The sequence below is a fragment of the Ailuropoda melanoleuca genome, chromosome 2 (genome assembly GCF_002007445.2).
Source record: "Ailuropoda melanoleuca isolate Jingjing chromosome 2, ASM200744v2, whole genome shotgun sequence".
NCBI classification, from domain to species: domain Eukaryota; kingdom Metazoa; phylum Chordata; class Mammalia; order Carnivora; family Ursidae; genus Ailuropoda; species Ailuropoda melanoleuca.
The window spans coordinates 10131895-10145264 of record NC_048219.1 but is presented as its reverse complement, the minus strand read 5'-3'; the positions used below and the strand labels follow the sequence as shown (position 1 = coordinate 10145264).

General features: G+C 56.4%; 1 protein-coding gene across 8 annotated transcripts in view; it reads left to right on the top strand.

The window, feature by feature from the left end:
• COL16A1 (collagen type XVI alpha 1 chain) overlaps positions 1 to 11128 on the top strand; it is a 50322-nt gene extending 39194 nt beyond the window's left edge. For 5 of the 8 annotated variants that reach the window (XM_034648278.1, XM_034648264.1, XM_034648259.1 and 2 more), the window contains 13 exons: positions 487 to 531; positions 749 to 793; positions 1097 to 1150; positions 1571 to 1624; positions 3661 to 3711; positions 4030 to 4119; positions 5793 to 5828; positions 6997 to 7041; positions 7944 to 8132; positions 8498 to 8564; positions 9276 to 9452; positions 9631 to 9708; positions 10772 to 11128. In XM_034648278.1, the coding sequence (XP_034504169.1) occupies positions 487 to 531; positions 749 to 793; positions 1097 to 1150; positions 1571 to 1624; positions 3661 to 3711; positions 4030 to 4119; positions 5793 to 5828; positions 6997 to 7041; positions 7944 to 8132; positions 8498 to 8564; positions 9276 to 9452; positions 9631 to 9708; positions 10772 to 10974 (1134 nt within the window). In that variant the 3' untranslated portion in view covers positions 10975 to 11128. The remainder of the gene's footprint in view (positions 1 to 486; positions 532 to 748; positions 794 to 1096; positions 1151 to 1570; positions 1625 to 3660; positions 3712 to 4029; positions 4120 to 5792; positions 5829 to 6996; positions 7042 to 7943; positions 8133 to 8497; positions 8565 to 9275; positions 9453 to 9630; positions 9709 to 10771) is intronic. The other 3 variants (XM_011230734.3, XM_034648267.1, XM_034648276.1) reach the window with 1 other exon arrangement.
• The last annotated feature ends 2242 nt before the right edge of the window (positions 11129 to 13370 follow it).

The window sequence follows — 13370 nt, the reverse complement described above, 5'->3', positions numbered from 1 at the left end:
CACTTCTCTGATAGGACCAGAGCCCCTTGGTTCCTCAGTTCTTCTGGTAGCCTTAACCAGGTTGCATGAGCTGGGTCTCACCAAAGGCAGGCAGCCAAGGGAGCGGATTTATATCCAGAAACTCAGGCAACTAAAGATACTGGGCTGGGTGTCAGGTGGAATAGGTTGCGGGCACGGAAGGACTTGAGCAGCCCTGGTTCCTTGGATCCTGTTTTGCTGGGGAATCTGAAAGGGAGGGGGCATGGCAAAGGTCAGAGCATCAAAGCCAACCCCCTTCTGCACCCAAAAAGGAAAATCGAGGTTCAGAGAGGGCTGGGATTCACTCAGGGTGTATAGCCAGTCAGAGGCCGAGCCCGGCTTGGAATCTTCCCTCTGCCTCCCATGACATTCTCTCCATCCTGAGATAGCGGGGAGGGGCTGAAGAGAGGGAAGACAGTGGTGAATGAATGGGCATCCTGTCTCATATGCCCCTGGTCTCTTCCCTAGGGGGACCCTGGTCCCGCTGGCCCCCCTGGACTCATGGGACCCCCGGTAAGTTGAGCTGCAGGAAGGAGCGGGGAGCTGAGAGGTCCCAAAGCTGAGCTGGTGCGGGCTCTGCCTCGGTGAGTGGGGCAGCTCAAACCCAGATCCTCCAAGGACCGTGTGATGATTGTGGATGGGTCTGGTCTGTTCAGCCTGGTGATGGAGGCGAGGGAAGTGGCCTCTGCTTGGGGCGAGGGCTGTGGCAGCTTCCCGCTTTTTCTTCCAGGGCTTCAAGGGGAAAACGGGACACCCCGGCCTCCCAGGACCAAAGGTGAGGGCTTGGTGACTTCTGCCAAGCAGACCTTCTCAGCTCTCCTCAAGGCCTGACCGCAGGCAGACAGGGCAGCCCAGCGGGAGTACACACGCCACCCGGGCCTCAGCTGGATGCCATCGCAGCATCGGAGCCTCCTGAGAGCCCCGGCACAGGCAGAGCGCGTCAGGCTTCGCCGTCCACCAGCCTGAGGGCATCAGACCACTGCTGGCCGGAGTCAGGGCAGGGGGCAGGCCTCTTCGGATGTGGGGTCAACTTGGGGCTGGAGGTCTGTGGAGCTCCAGTCGGCCCTCTCTCTTCCAGGGCGACTGTGGAAAACCAGGTCCCCCAGGCAGCAGCGGCCGGCCCGGAGCAGAGGTAAAGGCACAGGCTCCCTTCAGACAGCCTCTGGGCTCTGCTGAGTCCGAGACACAGTCGCCCCCTCCCTCTCACCGGCCCAGTGGCTGCCTCCTCTCCTAGGCCTTCTGGGGGAGGTTTGCCCCAAACTGCACACCTCCGCCTTCTTCCTCCTCGCCTCCCCCTTCCTGCAGCCTGGTGGGTCACTATCTAACAAGCAGGACCTGGCTTGCTCGGGCCGCGGCCTCCGATTTCTCTCTCCAACAATACTCATGGGCAGGGCTGGTCCTCGGGCCCTGGAAAGCACGGGCCTGGAGGCCCGGACTCAGCTCCGCGTCTCTGACTGCTGGCTTTCCACCCGCTCTGCTCAGCCTTCTCCCACCTGACGACCCCGTGTGTGTAAGTCTGCTTCTGTGTTCCTTTTTTTCCTGGCTCCTACAGGGTGAGCCTGGTGCCATGGGACCTCAGGGAAGACCCGGGCCCCCTGGCCATGTTGTGAGTTACCCCGTTCTTGTCTCCGCCTTTATGAGAGTGAGGACTCTGCCGGGACTGGGGTGGGCGAGGGCGATGGCCGGAAAGAGTTGACCCCAGGAGCAGCCCCTTAGCAAGGTGAGGGGCTCTGGGCCCACCTCATCCAGCGGCCCCCAGGCTCTTGGCCGTTTTCTTATTTTCTGGGCGCATTGGCATCATTCAGCTATTCAACAAACAGTAATTGAGCACCTGCTCCATGCCAGGCACGGCTCCAAGCAGGAGGCTAAGGCGGTGAGTGAGATAGACAAGGTCCCCTGATCCCAGAGCTGCGCAGGGGCATAACAAACAAACAGATTAATGCGGAGGCCTCAGGCGGGGATGTGATGTCACAGACAGGGCCTGGGAGGCGTCTTTAGAGGCACCTTCCCTGCAGAAGTGGCATTGGAGCCAAGGCCTGAATGACAAAGGGAGCCATCTGTCTGGCAGCCTGGGGGAAGAATGTCCAGGCTGGAATGGAGGGTGTGTGTGTGGGGGGGGGCAACTGACGCCAAGAGCCTGAGGCAGGGAGAGGCCTGGGGTGCAGGGAGCACCAAGGTCAGCGTGGCTGGAGTGGAGTTTGAGAAGAGCTTTAGCTGGAAAACTGCGCTTGGAGAGGACCTGCTGCAGACCTGGCCCCTGGGGGTGTGGTCAGGAGGGGAGGGGGCGCAGGTGGAGGCCGCGGTGTCCCTACAGGATGGGGTGGTCACAGAGTGGTGGCAGCAGGCAGAGGGGCTGTGTTTGGAGGACTTGCTGTGACAGGCAGGGGGGAGGGGCGGGGAGCAGTGGAAGGAGCGGAGCCAGGGATGATTCCTCCTCGCGTGGGCGCCGGGCCGGGTGCGTGGGTGGTGCACTTACAGAGGTAAGACAACTTGGAGAGGACAGTTATTAAGCAGTAATGAGTTTCCCCGTCTGAATTTGCTCCTCAGTAACATAGATGGCTGCCGATGGGTGCCTTTGATCAGTGTGACGCCCGAGCTGATGGGGTTCCTGAGCAAAGGAAACGCTCTGGCGTTTGATTGCAGGCCTGTTGTGGCAGACGTACAGTTTCCAAAAGGCTTCTGGAAATGTTAAAAATAGTTCAGACCAGAAAGAGGAGCTCTCGGGGCCTCATCACTGTGTGTGTGGATCTCAAAGGGTTCAGAGGCCCTGGCTCGGGGAGCCTAGGTGTAGCCCAGTCACTGCTCACATTTAAGATGAAAGGAAGTCCACGCTCTGAATTGTGAGCCCTCCGGGAGCTCACTGGGGGCTGGGGAAAGGGGGCGCGAGCTTCTTTCTCTCCCTTCTGTCTGCCCAGCCTCAGCCCCTGCTCTATGCCAGTCCCAGTGCTCGACATTCCTGCCCCAGAGGTCTAGAGATAAGTAGAACAGGGTCCGTGCCTCCAGAACTTTCCATCTGGGAGCATGGAGGGACATGCCGTGAGAGAGACCTGCGTGTCCTGGGCTTCAGAGAAGGTGTAGTTCTAACCAGGGAGCTGGCATTTGAGCTGTGACTCTAAGATGGGGAGGGTATTGGGGCATCGCCCCAGCCCCGCGGGGTGGGAGTACCCCCATGTGTGAGTCCCATTGTCCTCCAGTGGCCGCAGAGCAGGAGACCAGGGAGGTCCGGGGTCCAAGGGCTGGCCTTACCCGTTTGGTCTCTGGGGTTGGGGTTGAGCCCCTGCCACGCAGCCCCCCGCTCCTGCTCTTTGCTTCTCCCACAGAACAGGAGGACGTGGGGGGCCTCAGATGACCCCAGGCCCACATAGTTAACCTTCAGGCCTTTGCCCTCCGCCCTGAGCTCTGGCCGTGGGTTCCAGAGGGTCTGCTCAGGTCCTGTGAGCTCAGGGGCCCCCTAGGTGTCAGCTCTGGCACAATCTTGTGGCAGAAGTTCAAGTGCAACAGCAGAAGGAAGGGTTTAGGGAAGAGAACGCAGCTGCTGAAGTTCAGGGTCTGTCCCCGCTGTTGGTTGTTGGTCCCTCGCTTGTCTCCAGGGGCTTTATTACCCGAGACTCTTTCCACCCCACTGACTTCATCTTTCTTTAGGGGCCACCAGGGCCTCCAGGCCAGCCGGGCCCAGCTGGGATCTCTGCAATGGTGAGTGATCTGCTCCCTGCGTCCCTCCCTCCCAGGAGTCTGGCTGGGGCTTCTTTCACAGCGGGGAGCGGGGAGAGGAGTTTGTGTCCGTCCCCCTCCTTCCCTGGCTTCAGCCTCTCCTGCTTCCAGGGTCTCCTCAAGTGGCACGTATAAAGGCCTTTGGAGGGGGCTGGAGGCCATCACAGGGCCCTGCTTGAGGTTGGGACAGCGAGCCCCGCCCCACAGGGGTCCCCGGCACACAATGACACCTGCCTCTGCTGTGTGGCGTTCACGGCTGCCTCTCTGTCCCCTCTCACCATCCACCTCCTTTCTCTCCAGGGTCTAAAAGGAGATCGGGGAGCCACTGGAGAAAGGGGCCTTCTAGGACTTCCAGGCCAGCCTGGCCCCCCCGGACATCCTGGCCCCCCGGTAAGACCCCACATCTCACTGCACAGCCCCCAAGGAAAAGGGCCAGTCGGCTTTGTCAGTTGAGCACAGCGCTGCATGTCGGGGTCTCCAGGGAAGGAGAGGCTGTGAGCGCGGGAGCTAGCAGCCTGGAGCTTGCACCTGAGGGTCCCGTCATCATTTCTGGAAGAAAGGACAAGCCCTGCCAGCCAGCGCCTGCCAGGCGCTCACCAGGCCACCGTCCCTGGCCATGCACCGCTTGTGCCAATCCCTCGACCTGGTGTCAGGCAGGGGGAGACCTGGCACCTGTTCTGCCCCTGTCCCCTCCCCGGGGGAGCTGGCCGGTCACCACAGAGAATCTGTAAACGTCGGGAACCAGACATGCAGTGCCATTACCGCAGCCCCTCGGCAGCTCAGAAACCACTCCTGGTCTCAGCTGGCGTTAATACTAAGAGCTGTGCTGTCTTGGCCATACTGACAGTGTGCTGAGTGGTGACCTAAGTGCTTGACATTCTGTCATTTAATTGGTACCACGACCCTATTTAGTAAGTCTGATTGTCCCCATTTTACAGATGAGGAAACCAAGGCTCAGCCAGGTTAAGTAAGTGGCCCTGAATCGCACAGCTAGTGAGCGGAAGAGCCTGCCTGATTCCAAAACTTGCATCCTTAGCCACTCTGCACACCTCCCTCTTTCAAAGGTTCCGGACAAGTGACCCACATCAGGTGGATGGATTGCCAGTCTTAGGGATGAAGTCTCCTGGGGAAACTGAGGCAGGAACCCAGGTCTCCCAGCCCCCAGGTCAGGGGGTTCTCTTCCGGGAGCAGTAGCCATGACCCTGGGGCTGGTGGCCTCAATGGGGTGGATGACTACAGCCTGTGCAAGGGTGATGGTGGGCCCATCCACCAAGAGGGCTGAGTCTCCCCTACACACTCTGATTCTTTTTTTTTTAAGATTTTATTTATTTATTTGACAGAGATAGAGACAACAGGTGAGAGAGGGAACACAAGGAGGGGGAGTGGGAGAGGAAGAAGCAGGCTCCCAGAGGAGGAGCCTGATGTGGGGCTCGATCCCAGAACGCTGGGATCACGCCCTGAGCCCAAGGCAGACGCTTAACGACTGAGCCACCCAGGTGCCCCACACACTCTGATTCTTGCCACGGCCCCCGGGCAGGCGGGTCCCTCCAACATTCTGGCCTTCCCTGGAGCCTCCAGGGCCCCTGGATGCATCTGCCAGTTGCCTGGCAATCACAGATTCCTCTTTCCCACCATCTCACCAGAAGCAGGCTGGGCCCAGGCTGAGCCCGTCCTGTCCTGGGGAGGGAGCAGGCTCAGGCTGCCTGGCCTGTCCCTGGGACCTCACTGAGGACAGAGGTTCACAAGCACTGCCTCCGCGTGGCAAACGTGTAACAGAAGTTCAGAGCTGGGGCTCCTGTGAGAGGCCAGGACCTCGAGCCAGGAGCCGGGAGCGTGCGGTCCACTCTGCCCTTGCCCAGCTTGGTCAGGGGGCGGCCAGGGCTGTAGGGTGCAGGGCTCCGGAACAGGCTAGCGTTGGAGGGGGGGAGGTGGTCTAAGTTTCCATGGCCTGTGCCCCAAGGGTCTGAGGGTGAGAGCTAGAGAACTGTGGTCCCTTGGTGGCAGGGGAGGGACACCATGCTAGGGGGACACCCATCACATGTCTCCCGCTCTCTACTCCACAGGGTGAACCCGGTGCAGACGGTGCAGACGGCAAAGAGGTATTGTCGTGTGGGGCTTCTCCTTTCCTGGGGGGGGAGGTGTGCAGCTGCTTGTGCCTCACCTTGCCCTCAGCCCTCTTTGTTCTCTCACTAAACACTCCCTGAAGCCAGACTCCCTCCAGATGGAGATGCAGGAAATTGGTAGCCCTTGCTGCACTGGGGAGAGGGACTGGGGACTGGGGAGAAGGATGCATGACACTTGTTCTTCACTATTTTTCTTACTGTGTCCCTGGTCAAAGAGAGCCGATGATGCTGGTGATGATGGTGGTGGTGATGATGATGATGGTGGTGATGGTGGTGGTGGTGATGATGATGATGGTGGTGATGGTGGTGGTGGTGATGATGGTGGTGGTGGTGATGATGGTGGTGGTGGTGGTGATGATGGTGGTGATGATGATGGTCGTGATGGTGGTGGTGGTGATGATGATGGTGGTGATAATGATGGTCATGATGGTGGTGGTGGTGGTGATGATGGTGGTGGTGTTGATGATGGTAGTGATGATGATGATGATGGTGGTGGTGATGATGGTGGTGGTGGTGGTGGTGGTGATGATGGTAGTGATGATGATGGCAGTGATGATGATGATGGTGGTGATGATGGTGGTGATGGTGGTGGTGGTGGTGATGATGATGGTGGTGATGATGATGGTGGTGATGATGGTGGTGATGATGATGGTGGTGGTGATGATGATGGTGGTGGTGATGATGGTGATGGTGGTGATGATGATGGTGGTGATGATGATGGTCGTGATGGTGGTGGTGGTGATGATGATGGTGGTGATGATGGTGATGGTGGTGATGATGATGGTGGTGATGATGATGGTCGTGGTGGCGGTGGTGGCAGACTCCAGACATTTCCTGCACACCAGCTCTTGCCAGGCCCACCAACATGCCATGGACTGGCCCTTTCGCTCGACTTCTCACTTCTTTTCATCTGTGACAAGGGACCAACCAACATGATCACACAAGGCCATGCCCTGGGGGACATCATCTCCCTTCTAGCCATCAACCAACAGAAAGAAGCTGTTGTCCTTCCTCACACAGAACCCAGCTGGACACAGCCAGAGGCCCCAGGGCCATGGAGCGTGGTCCTTTCACAACACCTACCTCCTCAGGACGGCTTGGAGATGTTGTCCAGACTTGACCCCTGACTATTGCTTTCCTCTAGGGACCCCCTGGAAAACAGGGACTCTATGGACCCCCTGGTCCAAAGGTGAGTGGGCACTGGCTGGTTTTGAGGGGAAAAACTCATATGAGGGATGAAGGCCATCTCCACGCTACGACTTTAGCCATGGAGAGAAGACACAAGAAGGCCAGTGGGCAGGAAGAAAAACATGGGCAGAACTCAGAACCTGGAGCAACCTCATCTCTAAAAACTTCTCCCGTGGGCCTGTCTCTTAGCCCTGATTGGGAGGATGGAAATCTCAAGTTCATTCACTGGTTGACCAGTGGATGGATTCATTCATTCATGCTGCCAGCATCTGCTTGATCTCACGTACATTCCAGACCCTCTGTCCCAGCCTTGGGTAAACAGAGGTCTCTGAACAATAACGGCTCACTGAGTCCGGTCACACTTAACGCTAGGGCACGGCAGCCTTTACAGAAGATTAGACATATCACCCAACTCAGCCTAGGGAGTCAGGGAGGCTGTGCAAAGAGCAGGAGCATTCCAGTGGAGCAGGAGCAGTGTACCGGGTGGAAGGAGGGGAAGGGCATTCCAGGGGCGGGGCGCGGAGACCGTGTGGCTGAAGCAGAGTTCTAACCAGTGAGGCATGGCTGCAGGTGCAGGGGCAGGGAGACGGGGCTGGAGAAGAGGTGATCGGGACCACATCACCAATGATCTTGAATGTCTGGCCAAGGAATCAGGTTTTAATCTGAGGGTGGCTGGGGGCCGTCAGAATTTCTAAGCAGGAAGTAACAGCATGACACTGTCTTTTCAGAGGACTGCTGTGGGGGCAGTGAGGCGGGCAACTTGTCAGGATGCTGTGGCCACAGGCAGAGGAAGATGCCAGGGACCGGCTGGGGGTATGGAGAGAGAGAGGCCAATGGCTGCGACATCACTAAGTGGACTTGATAGTACTTGGCCATGCTGGATGTGACTTCCTGTCCTTGCAGGGTGATCCGGGACCTTCAGGACAGAAGGGCCAGGCAGGAGAGAAGGGAAGAGCTGGCATGCCTGGCGGGCCTGGCAAGAGTGGCTCCATGGGGCCTGTTGGGCCACCAGGTCCGGCAGGAGAGAGAGGCCACCCTGGCTCTCCGGGGCCTGTGGGGAGCCCCGGCTTGCCTGGGATGCCTGGCTCCATGGTAAGGAGGGAGGCTGGCAGCCACGGGCACCGTCCCACAGAGCAGGCATGCAGGGCGGGTGCTGCAGGGACCATTTTGGAAGCTCCTGCTGACCGTCTGAGGGAAAGAGCGTGACTCCCATATAGATGGTTCACCTGTGTGTGCGAGAGCGGGGGGGTTGGGAACCCTCTCCCCAGAAAAACGTTCTGCTCCACAAAATATTTTGCACCATTTCAGAGAGGTTAGGACCTTGGATTAAGTATCTGTGGGAGGCTCCTAGAAGCTTTGTTCCCCTCCTCATCCTTTATTTCCATAAAGTCTATTCCCAGGGGGACAGCACCAGGCTTGGAAGTGTAATTGAGGCAGGTTTTCTTCTTTTTCCTCAGGGAGACATGGTGAATTATGATGAAATCAAGAGGTTCATCAGACAAGAGATCATTAAAATGTTTGATGGTAATTGGCAGCTGGCTGGGTGGCAGTGGGTGCCGCTGGCCCTTCCCAGCTGTTTCTCCGCCCTGCCCCGGCCTCCTTTTCCTTAAAGCTCAATTCCCCTCCCTCGTCACCCACCACCACCCCCCTCCACTTACAGACATATGTTCAATTAGACATCAGACCTTCCTTATCACCTGCTCTGTTCAGAGATAAAATGATCCCCCCCCATCACCGCTCTCCCTGAGCCCCCACTGGAGCAAAGGAGACAGACAAGAAAATTGAAATCAAACGAGTCTGCGTGAAGTGAGCTCTAAATAGAGGGACGAGCAGCAACCATAAGATAGCCAGGGTGGTTTCACTTTTAAGCTTTTTTCCTGTTCATTTGTTCATCCAGCCTTGCCATGCTAGGGCCTGGGGAGAACGTGGACCCCGTCCTGGCGGGGCTAGCCATCTTGCTTGGGAAGCAGACCTTGAATGGAAGGAAGCCAGTGGTGGACTAATGAGGGTGTTGGAGAAGAGGGAGGCCATCCTCAGGTCTATGCTGCCGAAAGACCACTGTGCAAAGGAAGGTGGAGGCGAGGGCACGGGAGGCCACTCAGGAGATCAGGCCCCGTGTTCCCTGCTCTGACTCCCCTTTGAAGAAAGGCCATTTTGGACTCCATGCTGGCAGCCTCTCTGCACCAATGTGAGGCCCTGGGGCACCTGGTGACCTGTCCCTGGCCTTTCTTGCAGAGAGGATGGCTTACTACACTTCCAGGATGCAGTTCCCCATGGAGATGGCCGCAGCTCCGGGACGCCCAGGGCCCCCAGGGAAGGACGGTGCTCCAGGCCGGCCAGGCGCTCCGGGGTCGCCGGGACTCCCTGGTCAGATCGGCAGAGAAGGACGGCAGGGCGTGCCAGGAATGAGAGGTAGCTCTGCCCTCTGGTTCCCGAGGTGCACCTGGAGCTCTCTGGGGGCAACCAGGAGCATGGCCTGAGGCCTATCGTGACTCTGATACTCATGTGCCTGTGTGTGTTTCAAATAATCTGACTGAGTGTGTCATTTTTCTGCTCAGGAATAGGACTCATTTTATTTCTTTTGTCCCAGGATTGCCCGGGACCAAAGGTGAAAAGGGGGATATTGGCATCGGCATTGCAGGAGAAAATGGTCTCCCCGGCCCCCCAGGTAGGAAGAGCCAGAATGTGAGAGCATGAACCTTGAGCAGCCGAGATCTGCTTTGCTCATGTTCCTTCTACAACACGATATAGTTGTGTAACACCTCAGATCACTACAGGCCTCTCAGCCACCATTTACAGTGACGCCAGGCTGGGCGGAGGGGGGCATGGAAGGCCCAGGGCCCGTCCTCGAGTCCTTGAACCGGGCTAGCAGGACACAGGGGAAGGCCGTCGGACATGGTGGGGCCAGGGAAGGCAAGTTCAAGTCCTGCTTGGCATCATCCTGGCTGTCTAAACTTGACCGAGGTCCCTAAGTCAGGCTGTAGAGCAGAAAAGAGAAGTGGCGCTTGGGTAGCACAGTCGTTAAGCGTCTGCCTTCGGCTCAGGGCGTGATCCCGGTGTTCCGGGATCGAGTCCCACATCGGGCTCCTCCGCCGGGAGCCTGCTTCTTCCTCTCCCGCTCCCCCTGCTTGTGTTCCCTCTCTCGCTGGATGTCTCTCTCTCTGTCAAATAAATAAATAAAATCTAGAAAGAAAGAAAGAAAAAGAAAGAAAGAGAGAAAGAGAGAAAGAGAGAGAGGGAGGGAGGGAGGGAGGAAGGAAGGAAGGAAGGAAGGAAGGAAGGAAGAAAGAAAGAGAAAGAAAGAAGAAAGAAAGAAAGAAAGAAAGAAAGAAAGAAAGAAAGAAAGAAAGAAAGAAAAGAAAAGAAGTGACCGTAGCCTGCCGGCCTGGCTCTGAGCCCCAGCTTCGCTGAACGCGTACCCTGCGTGGGCAGCCTCTCTGAGCCTGCGTCCTCATCTATGGAATGAGACGATAGTTTCTTTCTTATGGAATTGTTGTGCAGAAGCACTCGCCTTGTGCCTGGCACATGGGAGCTCCCAGTAAAACTGGCCAGTGATGTTGGTATTGTTCCATTAACGTAAGGATCAGATCAGGTCTTCGCGAAAACCTCTTGTAACCTGACACGTATTTACCACATGTAAGGTATTATTTACCATGAGCACGATTTCTTCTTTTCTTGTCACCTGGGTCTCCTGACCTTCCTTCTCTGACTCTTCCCTCCCCCCCACCCAGGTCCTCAAGGCCCTCCGGGGTATGGCAAGATGGGCGCCACTGGACCGATGGGCCAGCAAGGCATTCCTGGCATCCCTGGCCCCCCAGGTCCTATGGGCCAGCCAGGCAAGGCTGGCCACTGTAGCCCCTCTGACTGCTTTGGGGCCATGCCCATGGAGCAGCAGTACCCACCCATGAAGAACATGAAGGGGCCTTTTGGCTGAAATCACCAGCTCCGTCAGATGAAGGACTCCATTGGGAACATGTGGCTGAAACTTACAGGACTCTGTGATGGGTTGTGAATGTTTTGTTTTTCTTAATTGCTATTAATATTTTTTTATCAATAAATGGACAAAACTACCTGCAACCCCACTTCCAGTGGGGGTTCTCTGCTGCTGCCACCACCTCTCTGCCATCCCCCTGTCATTTGGGCCCAGGGTCAAGAAAGAGCCTTTCTCTCGTGTCTGTGGTCAACCGGTGGAACTGTGGGATGCTGCTGGTGGGCGTGCCCCCAGCTCAGCTCAGCTCTCCTCTCTAGATGCTTCCAAGTCATGCTTGGGGACCTTGGGTCCTGCCCTTTGGGGCACAGTTCTCAAAGTCAGAGAAGGGGCGTCACTTAGCCTGTCCCCACGAATGAGCCAAAGGCAGGTTTGAAGGCCTCACTTACGGCTCATAAAGGCACCTCCCTGGTTGCTTCCCCAGAGAAACCAGCATTTGGTACCCCACCCACCGTTGTTACTTCTTGAGAGTGGCCCAGAGCCGATCCAGGGTGCACTTGGGGAAATGCCACCCAGCATGGAGGCAGGGGGTGTTCACCTGCCGGCAGCATCTCCGAGCGAGCAGGCTGTTCCTGCTGCTCCAGTAATTCTGTGATTAGAACTCTGTGCAAACAGGAAAGATCGGCTTCAGCTCCCGGCCTAGGCAAGCCAAGACTGCTTCTCCAGGAAATGATACGGAACCTTCTGCCTATACCAGGGCACGGCCCTGTCATCAGCTCTACTGGGCTGCAAACGGGTCTTTTGTTAAACTTCATTCATCTAATGTATGTGATGCTTTTCCTGCACACCTTAGGCTAGGCCTTCAGAAGCAGGTTGCCTCGATGCAAAGGGGTCACTGGCAAGCCATGGTCAGATCTAAGTTCAGGGGGTGGTCTCCAAAGTCCGCTGGGAATTTGGTGATCTATCGTCTGTCTCCTTCTCCACATATAAAAGGGGGGGGGTAGAGGGCAAGTTGAATATCATGGAACTATTCCATCTCAAGCCTCTTCCTTCTGTCCTTTTCACATCTCTTGTCCTGATGGGCTGGCTGCCCTGTGAGAAAGCAACAGGGCACATCCAGAGGGACTTCTAAGGAAAGCCTTTTTACTGGTCCCAGCTTTCTGGAAGGTTTATTCAAGTTGGATAAACTTCAAAGGGATCACAGAGCCAGCTCAGAAATTCACCCAGAGTCTAGATGCTTATCCAAACTGCTTGAAGCCTTCAAACTGGCTGTCATCTCTCCAGAGCTGGCATTTCCAGCACAGTTCTGAAAATGCCCTTCTCCAGTTGGGCCCCAGATAGACCAGCCTACTGATGGCTTTTCAGAACCTTTGCCCTATTTTCTTCCTGCCAGGAGCAGAGGCATGCCAGTGGCCAGGGGAATGACATCGGGCAGATTCCCGAGCGTGCCCGAGTGTCTCACGTAACACTTCTAGATCAATGGCGCGTCAATTCTTATTTTGCCCCTCATCAGCAATTCTCAGTTAACTCTGGTTCTCACATGAGACATTAGAAAGCAAATGTCTCGTCTCTGCATTGGAGTAGCAGCCGGTTTTTGACGGTGGATGAGGACAGATGTTAAAGCATTTCTATTGGAAGGCCAGCTCCCACTTCCGGCCCCAGTCTGCGAAGCGCTGACGATTGGCGTCATGATAAAGAGTACATTGGCGTGAGCAGAGAAGGAAGCAAGGACCAGCTGTTGGGTCAGGCGGGTTGGCTTTGAAGGCCAGAGGGGAATATCACTATGGGGAAATATAAAATTCCTACCCTTCAAGGGCCACCAGGGAATCCATCCTTACATCGTAAATGACGCTTTCCTCACTTTTCTTCCTGAGTCACATTCACACAGCTCTTAGGGGGGTCTACAACAGGCTGCTTTAAGCTTTCGTGATTGGAGTGCTTGTCTCCCTGGAGTTTGGAATTGCTGTATTTTCTTGGACCATGAAGAACCAGATGGAAAGCTGAATTTTATAGTCTCTTCTGTTACTGTGGTCAGCAAAAAAATCCACGCATTTTGCTCATAAGTTCAGGAGCTGGGTAAGCTGAAGAGAAGGAAGGCGGGACGCAAGCTTTAGGCAGCTTTCTCACATTCCCGCCCTGTTATTCTTTGGTCTTCATTTCTTAGTATATTCCAGGCTTTCAAGGTAGCAGACAGATCATTCAGATCGGCACGTGATGAGTCCGTTTTCTTCTCACTGTTTTATGCCAGGAACTGTACTAGGCTCTGGGGAGTCAGAGGCAAGCAAGACGGATCTGGCCCCCGCCCCCACGGTGTCTCCAGAGAGAGCGGGGAGTTAAACAAGCAATTACAATAAAGTGGGAATGGCGGGGCAGTACCAGGCGCCAGGGGAGCACAGGGCTGA